An 8,910-nucleotide genomic window follows, 5' to 3' on the forward strand; every position below is an offset into this window, starting at 1 on the left:
GAGACCTCAGAAATGAAACCCTAGACAGGGAAGGATAGATGCCCACTGCCAGAGCAATCCAGGCGTCCAGCTAGAATAGCAACTCCACACATTGACCAGTTTTCAAACACTCAGCATGAGCTTGGCATAGCCGGAGGGACCTGACAACACAGTCAACACCACGTTCTCGTCTACTGATGACGAAACTGAGACCTGCCCCTGCAGAAGGTCTCCCAGGCAGTGGGTGGAACCGAGCAGTGAGCTCAGGCCAGTCTGACCCATGTCGGGAGCCCTTGTTCATCATTTCTAACACCACAACCCCCTTCGGCTGGCCTCCCACCACCGAGTTAGGGAGGAAAAGAGGCAGAGAGTGGGCTCCTCCCTGCCCATCCCCAGACCTCCCTCTGACAAGGGTCAGTCCTGCCCTAAGCACCTAACTCACCAACTGGCCCGAAGGTGCTCAGTGGGGGGTATGTTGAATGAACTGCATGATCCTGAGACCACCAACCTCTTTGGGTGGCTGGGCCTCCGCTGAACTAGCCAAGGCATTCCAAGAAGCTCAAATTGGAGGTGATGCTGAGCGACAGGGATGAGAGGGCTGGGAGAAGCCAAAGCCCCGGGCCTCCTTTTTGTACAGGGGGTTGGAAAAGGGAGGATTCTAAAGCTGAATCAAGGTGAACTACACGGAACACCCCTAAGAGGTGGGGTCCTAGGGTTACCTAGCACCTTCCCCAATCTGTTTTCCATCCTGGATGTTGTAACAACTCTCAACACCACTGAAGCTCCTTTGCATGTGTTCTTGGCATCTTAGAGCCCACAGCCATCTGGGGACAACCAGCCTTCCTTTCCATCTCAGAAAGTCTCACCATCATCCTGCATTTCCCATCGGGACTGATGGGACTTGATGTTTGCCACTGTCTGTTTGGAGTAGGGTGGAGTGAAGGGAACATTCTGGACACAGGTGAGACCTTTTGGGTCAGGATGTGGGGCAACACCCACTTTTATGCTGAGATGCCTTGGTACCCAAAAGCACCTGTGCCTTATCAGGTGTCGAGGGCACACAAGCACACCATGAGCCTCCTAAGGACGAGTATCTCTGGGTTTGAGTGGGTTCTGAGCGGAAGTCACGATGGCCGCTCCCTCTCATATCTCCTGACTCTGATGGAGTGTGGGTGTTCAGGGGGTTTGCTGGACAGGCAGGCTGAGTGAAGGGGGCTGCAATAGAGAGTGGGGGTGGTGTAAACATACTCCTAAAAGCACACTGGTGTGGGACTTCACATGGCTGCTCTTTGAGAACCACAGACGTGAGCTAATAAAGTGGCCCCAAGGTGCTTCCCATTGTACTGGTCCCAGGTTTATCCATCCTCTGGGACCCCAGGGTGACCACATATACTGAATGGTAGGAGGGGCTTGGTAACATCTGTCACCACATGGGACTCTTGGAGAAAGGTCTTCACCAGGAAAGCTTAGCAAAAGCCCCACTACAGACCTCTACCCACCCCAACAAGGAGCATTGGGACCCTGTCGTCCCCAGCATCATACGTGGTCAAACATACCCCATTCATCTGCCCAGGAGTCACCCATCTCGCCCAGCAGAGACACACGCTGACGATCCTGAACGGTGCTACTTAGGCATCTCGAGCCAGAGCAAATGCACTTTATTGTTCTGGAGCCCTCCATTGCATTTCAGAACCCACTCAAACAGCACCCAGAAGAAAATCTTGACCCAAGAGGCAGCCTGAGAACAGAGGCCCCCCAGCCCCCTTTGAAATGATGAGGAGTCGCAGCCTTCGGGCACGGCCAGCCTTAGTGACAGGCTCTGAGAAACTTTATGGCATGTGTTTGCAGCGAGGCCACTCGGGGCCAGGCCCTGGGCTCTGCACAAAGAGAAGGGATTGGGCTTTAGGGTTAGGGTTCAGTAGTGGCCAAGCCCAAGCCCTGGAGACAATGGCCTTGACTTTCTGGACCAGTCACTCTTAGAACCGGCCTCCTGGGCAGGGCACACAAAGGGGGCGGGGGCTGCAGGTGGTGCGGGCTGCACCGGGGCCACAGGAGGCTGCAGGGAGACAGGGGAGGCATGACTTGGGGGGCGAGGGCTCAGGAGCACATGGGTTACAGGGGAGCCTAAGAGAAAGAAAAAGAGCAGATCAGTATGCTTCTCCAGTTGCTGTTTTTAATAACTCAGATCACCTTAAAAATCACTTAGTCCTGCCCCTCTCATTTCACCAAAAGGAAAACAAGAGGCCCAGGGAGACAAAGGACTTGCCAGGTTCGTGTGCTGAATTTGTAATAAGACCAGAACTAAAACCCAAGGCTCCTGACTCTGAATGCTGGGCTCTGCCCAGGCCCTGTGCTGCCTCCCAGAACATTGTATATTGTACCCAGGAGGTAAGAGAGTGCAGGGATACTCACTTGCAGTCCTCGCTCTCCAGCAGGCCCCGGTACGTGGCGATCTCGCCCTCCAGCCGCGCCCGGACGTCCAGCAGCACCTGGTACTCCTGGTTCTGCCGCTCCAGGTCAGCCCGGATCTCGGCCAGCTGGGCCTCCACGTTGGTGATCATGCATTGCATCTGGGTCAGCTGGGCGCTGTAGCGGGCCTCAGTCTCTGCCAGGGTGGATTCCAAAGCATCTCTCTGTAAAAGCAAGGATTGCATAGAGAAACAGGAGTTTGGAGATGGGAGGAGGAGCAAGGAAGATACACCTAATCCATCTGAGTCTCAGTGTAGCCTCAGAATCCAAGAACAGAAAATCACTTTCTTCTAAAGCAAACCACAGTCAGACTTCTTGCTTGAGATGCACCAATTAGCCCCCGTAGCCATCTTGGTCTAGAGAGTGTAAATCTATGAATAATATCTCTGAATAACTCAGAAAGAATCTGCTTCTGCAAATACAGGAGCAGCTGCCTGGACATGTCGGTAGCTACAGGCCTCCTGTCTTTCACCACTGGACATTTGTGAATGGGGGCTGGGCCCTACATAGAAAATCTCAGGTACTCCAGAACTTGAACCACTAGAGCCTGCCTTCTGTGGTCAGAACATGGAAGTTGGAGGTTTCACATGCAGCGAGGCTTGGTCCCCAGCAGCCTCGGGACTCACCATGCTCTGCTGGGCCTGCAGCTCAATCTCCAGGCCATTGACCGTGCGTCTCAGCTCGATGATCTGCGCCTGGCAGGTCTGCAGCTGCTCTGAGCTGGACACCACCTGCTGGTTCAGCTCCTCGGTCTGAAACGTACATACCCAGGACCTGGTCAGGATGACTGAGGACACAACTGCAGAGGTCTAACAGAGGCCACTTAGGGTCATGAGCCAAGAAGGACCTTCCAGATCACCCAGGCCAAACCATTCATTTTACACTTGAGGACTTCCTTGCTTAGAGGACAGCAACCTGCCCAAGATGCCTGGTGAAGTCAAAACGGAGCTGGGTCTCCAACACAGGTTTCTTGGTCCAGAGCTGCAAGCCGATCCTGGGTGGCCCACGGGGCGTCCCTGTTGCACAGGCTGTTCTCAGGTGCCCACCTGGGTGTTGAACCAGTCGGCAGCGTCCCGGCGGTTGTTCTCCACCAGGGTCTCGTACTGGCACCTCATTTCATCCAGGACACGATTGAGGTCGACAGGCGGAGCGGCGTCCACCTCGACGTTGAGGCGGTCGCCAAGCTGGCAGCGCAGAGAGTTCACTTCCTGTGGCACAGACTGGGGTCAGTGCTCACTTTCCCAGCCGGCTGCCTCACTCTCCCTCCTTCCCCACACCTACCTGCTCCCTGTGCTCACCTCCCGGCCCACACTCACCTCCTCGTGGGTCTTCTTGAGGCAGAGCAGCTCCTCCTTCAGGGACTCCACCTGGGCCTCCAGGTCGGACTTGCACAGGGTCAGATCGTCCAGGATCCTGCGCAGGCTGTTCATGTCCGACTCCACCAGCTGCCTCATGGACACCTCCGTCTCATACCTGGCAGGCACATACAGGACACCTAAAGCCACATTCCCTTTTTGTATCTAAGGCAGATCCCACCCCAGACTGGCCTGGTGCTGTGTGTCCACCTTAATGCCTCAGGGACTTAATGAAGCTGAAACCCTGAGTCTAGACATGGACAATGTCCAGCTCTGCCAGACCCTGAGAGGTGAGCAAGACACTCACTTGGTCCTGAAATCATCTGCGGCCAGCTTGGCGTTGTCGATCTGGACCACCAACCTGGCGTTCTCTGCCTTAGTGCACAGAGTCTGGAGGAGGGAAAGTGACTTCAGAGAAAGAAAGGACATTCTGAGGGTGGGGTGCCCCCAGCTGGATACGCTTCCTTTGGACAAAGGGCAGTGCCCATCCCTGGGCTCTCAGCAGCTGAGCCCCCATGAGGGCTTCTGGGCATGCTACTAAGGTCCCTTCCAACACATCTGTGACCTGAATCTGAAATAGAGGGAGTTGTGGAGATGCTACAGGAAAGACCCTCTTGTCTTCCTTTTGCCCAGGCCACTGGGGTCTCTGGGCAGGTTACTACCAAGGGCATTGCTCTGTGATTCCTTGGTCGTAGATGGCCTTTCTCGGCAGACAGCTGAGACTTGTAGGAGATGGGGGCTGGGCAAGAAGGAAACTTCTAACAGGCTTTTCCTTTCCTGGACTAGGTCTAGGAAACATGACCTGCACCAAACTCATCAAATTCAATCCCCTTACCTTGAAGGAGAAGGAGGAGGAGGGAGTGGGCAGAGACGAGTTGGGCTATGGTACCAAAGGTGACACAGTCAGTTCATAGAGCCTATGTTCATGTTCTGGCTCCACACACTGCCAGGTGGACCACTTTAAACAAGTCACTGAACCAGCCTGCGCCTCAGTGTTCTCATCCATTAAATGGGCTAGCGATGCCTCCCTTACAAGATTACTGGGAGAAGCAAACGAGGCCACGGTGTGAACATGCCCTGTGACCCCTGCAGTGCCCCCTGGGAGAAGGGCCACCACCACAGGTGTCCTGGCTTCCAGCCCAGTGCAGGTGGCACCAGCCCCCCAGGCAGCCAACGCCACTCGAATCCCCTTACCTTCTTCTGCAGCTCCTCGATGGTCCGGAAGTAGGACTGGTAGTCGGGGCACAGGTAGGGCTCCTGCTGCTCACACCATTCGCGGATGCGGCTCTCCAGGCTGGCGTTCTCCTGCTCCAGCTGCCGCACCTTCTCCAGGTAGCTGGCCAGGCGGTCGTTCAGGAACTGCATGGTCTCCTTCTCGCTGCCAGTGAGGATGCCCTCCCCAAACCAGCCCCCGCTTACACTGTAGCTGGTGGCGAAGCCTCCAGACGGGAGACAGAGAGAAGGGAGGCAGCTGGCAGCCCTGTAGCTGCTCCTGCCCAGCCCCGCTGAGCACGTGGAGAAGCTCCGGGCCCCCCGGGAGAGGCTGGGGAGCTTGCAAGAGCTGCTGGAGTACATGGTGGACACTCGTGCGGAGCCCCCGTAGCCCCCTCCCGGGCCCTTGAGAGACCCTGAGGAAAAGCTGGCCTTGAGGCATTTGGAAGCCATGACCTCAGCAGCCAGGACACAAGTGACAGACCTTCAAGGCTGGCTACCCGCCCCCCAGTGCAAAAGTCCAGCTCCTCACCGGGGCTTATATCTCTGCCCCAGTGGGCGTCGGCCTTGGCCAGACAAAGTGTTTTCTCCTCGTAAAGTTAATACCACTTTCTATGATACCTCCTCGTTAACCTGTTATTTAGCTTTGTGAACACTTCCCGGCCTTGTAAAAAAGGAGCCCCGTTGGACTGGCGGCTGCGTGGAGACTCGTCTCCACCACCCCCTGTTGCTGGGAAGACCAAGTCTCTGTGGGGCCTTCAAAGGGGCCTGTGATCAGGGCCCAGCCCTTGGCCTCGTGAAGAGGTGTGGGCGTCCTGCCACGGCCTTGACTTTCTCCAGCATTGTCTTCTTTTATGGGCCCGAGGGAGTAGAGGAGGCCTCGGGTCGGAAGAGCAAGCCTGGTTGTTACAGGAAAGCAGGGCCTCAAGGCCAAGGAGACACAGAGGCTCAGGAGAACGGGCCGGGGCACCCAGCCACTACGGTCTCCCCAGGATTGTTCTGGGTTCAGTGCCGAAAGCTTCGTGTCCCTGGAAAGCCCTCAGGCCCCGGGGGGAAATGGTTCGTTTGGTCGCCCTGGACACAGCACAGCCTCAGTGGCCACATCCCACTGCCTCCCTCAACAGGAGGTCCCTTCTGCTCGTGCAGCCTCAGCTTCAGCCAAAGTGACACGAGCTCGGCTCCCTGGGGACCGGCCCGCCGGCCCCTCCACAGATAGGAAGCTCTGTCTTCCCAGGCCCAGCTGAGAGGTGGAGACGCTTTCCTTCTGGCTGTCGGGGGCCGGGGGGCGTGTTCCTGACTCCCAGGCCCCCTCAGAAAGGCACAGAGAGCCTGGCCTTCAGAGTTTTAGCTCTGCTACAGGAGTTGTCGGGACTAGTGCCCAGAAAGCTTGACAAGGGTGGGTTATGATCCCAGAAAATCCCACCCGCCAAGCTAGTGGGGCCTGGAAGAGGGGCTGAGAGCTGAACCAGAGGGCAGGTGTGGCTGCGGGGGGGGTCTCACCAGGTCGGCCAACGGGATTTGCCTTCTGTTCCGCCCTGCGAGCTGGGGTCCCGCTCACCCTTCCAGTCACTTGTATTGTTGTCTTTTCCGTAAGGAGGACTGTGAGCTGCGCACCAGCAGCCCCCGGGCGGGCGCTTAGCGCTTTCCCATGAAGGTCTCACGTAATTCCCCCGTTGCCCTGGGAGCCCGGGCTCGTTTTTCCCACCTTGAAGCCGAGGCGACCGAGACCACCACCCAGGGACAGGCAGAACCAAGATGCCAGTCCAAGTCTAGTTTGGCCCTGCCCACTACACCAGCAGCCTCCGCCGCTGCTGCTGACTCTCGTCCTGGGCTGCAGAGGTGGTCAGGCTCCGTGGAGAAAGGAGAGGAGGACAGGATGGGGTGGGCTCCACAAGGGGGTGGCCAGCAGCCCCCGGTGTCCCAGGGGAGGGAGCACAGCATCGTGGTTACCTGCGACCTCTGTGGGTTTGAGTCCCAGCCCCACCACGTACAGGCTGTGTGACTAAACTTCTCTCTCTCCTCCTCTTCCTCTTCTCTTTCCTCCTGCTCCTCCTCCATAACTGAGAAGAGGATAATAGTGCCTTCTTCCTAGGGCTGCTCTGAGGGCTGTGTGAGCATGAAGCCTCTAGAATGGCACCTGCCCGTGGTACCAGCTCAGGAAGGACAGCTGCCATGACCGCTCGTCCCCACATGGGTGGAGTCTTGTTATAGTCACACCGGTGATATAAAACAGCTGTCGCTAGGGAGTGCGTAGAGTCTCTGAGCACATAGGCCACCACCCCACGGGCCAGGTACATGTCGGGGGCCCTCAAACACAGAGCTTCCATGAGTCACCATGCCCATCCCACACCTGGGGGCCTGGCGTGACCAGCTTCCCTGGCCCCCATTGGCTCCCTCAGCCTTTCCTCCCTGGAAACCCATGCCTGGCACAAGGATGCAGCTGAGAACCTGGCTGCACCTCCTTGCGTGTCTGTGCTTCCCACCCAGGCGAGTACAGGGCTCCACCCAAGCCCCGCAGCCTCCCGCAGCCACCCTGGAGCCCAGAGAACCGAGAGCAGGGGAGGCCGGGAAGCCACGGTCTGTTTATACAGCCCCAGGGTTCTCGTGGGTTCCCAGGCAGGGCTCCACACCTGTGCTCCCTGGACGGGATCCCTCTCCCCACACAGCCCTGGTAATAACAAGGCCAAGGGCACCAGCCTCCACTGGTCGAGCACTTAGCACCTGCCAAGCTCCTCACTGAGCTCTCCAGGCATTCTCATGCGCTCCTTACACCAGTCTCATGAGATAGGCGTCATCTGTATCCCCATGTGAGAGAGGAATGAGCAGGCCTGGGATGTTCCAGGAGCCTGCCCCCTGCTCAGCCCTGCTGTACCCTGCCAGCTCCAGACACTCGAGGCAGAGACTTGCGGCTGATCTGTTGGCCCTCCGGTCACTGGTATCCTCTAATTGTCTTGTGTTTCAGGCCTGACCTCCAAGGAAGACTGTGAGTTCCTGCGGGTGAAGACTGACCTGGTACTGCTATTGAAACCTCTACAGTGCCCTGGCTGGCGTAGCTCAGTGGATTGAGCGCGGGCCTGCAAACCAAAGGATCACAGTTCAATTCCCAGTCAGAGCCCATGCCTGGGTTGCAGGCCAGTTCCCAGCAGGGGACGCACGAGAGGCAACCGTACATTGATATTTCTCTCCCTCTCTCCTTCCCTTCCCCTCTAAAGATAAATGAATAAAATCTTTAAAAATAAATGAATATGAAACCTCTATAGTGTCAAACACAATGCTGGGCTTCTGGATGTCTCAGAATGAATGAATGGATGCTTTAGCCCATTGTGAATGGTACTAAGGAAGCAAAGAAAGGATTTTGAGAGGAAGGGAGGACAGAAAGGGAGGGAACGATGAAAGGAGAGAAGACGTGGGTAGAGAGCTGAGAGAGAAAGATGCTTCCAAAGTCAGTCTTATCATCCTTACTCTTGTAGATGAGGAAAGTGAGACTTGGTGATGAAAGGGGACTAGGCGTCTCTGTGTGGCAAACGGCACCTGCTCGGACTATCAGCCCCTTTGGCAGAGAGCGAAGCGTTCCCTGGGCCCGAAGCCATTCTGCCCAAAGGGAGGCGTCAGCATGAAAGGCGCGGCTGAAAGTTTCTAATAAGTTTTTTAGATTATTTTATAAGACATATAAGTGATGTTCTTAAAGCTATGAATTATCCTGTAAATTGTTCTGGTCTATTTTCATCCTTTCTTAGTATTCTTTTTAATAGAACAAAATAATTACCTAGAATTCCTTATCAGCAAGAACTAACATTATTGGCAAGCATTCTAATAACTTTCCCGGTAAGACTTCCCACTCTGCTCAGGTGGGGTCTGTGCTGTCCCCAGAACATCCCACTTGGCCATGCTCTCA

At 56.1% G+C, this 8,910-nt stretch overlaps 1 protein-coding gene across 1 annotated transcript; it reads right to left on the bottom strand.

Moving 5' to 3' along the window:
* Window positions 1-1,955: 1,955 nt before the first annotated feature.
* On the bottom strand, window positions 1,956-5,468 carry KRT35 (keratin 35). The gene is made up of 7 exons (XM_037129738.2): window positions 4,998-5,468; window positions 4,111-4,193; window positions 3,765-3,921; window positions 3,495-3,656; window positions 3,075-3,200; window positions 2,392-2,612; window positions 1,956-2,103 (listed from the first exon to the last, which is right to left on the bottom strand). Exons 1-7 carry the CDS (start codon window positions 5,466-5,468, stop codon window positions 1,956-1,958), a joined length of 1,368 nt encoding a protein of 455 aa, XP_036985633.2.
* Window positions 5,469-8,910: the final 3,442 nt, after the last annotated feature.

This window comes from Artibeus jamaicensis, unplaced genomic scaffold (genome assembly GCF_021234435.1).
Source record: "Artibeus jamaicensis isolate MK-2021 breed Jamaican fruit bat unplaced genomic scaffold, CSHL_Jam_final contig_2259, whole genome shotgun sequence".
NCBI classification, from domain to species: domain Eukaryota; kingdom Metazoa; phylum Chordata; class Mammalia; order Chiroptera; family Phyllostomidae; genus Artibeus; species Artibeus jamaicensis.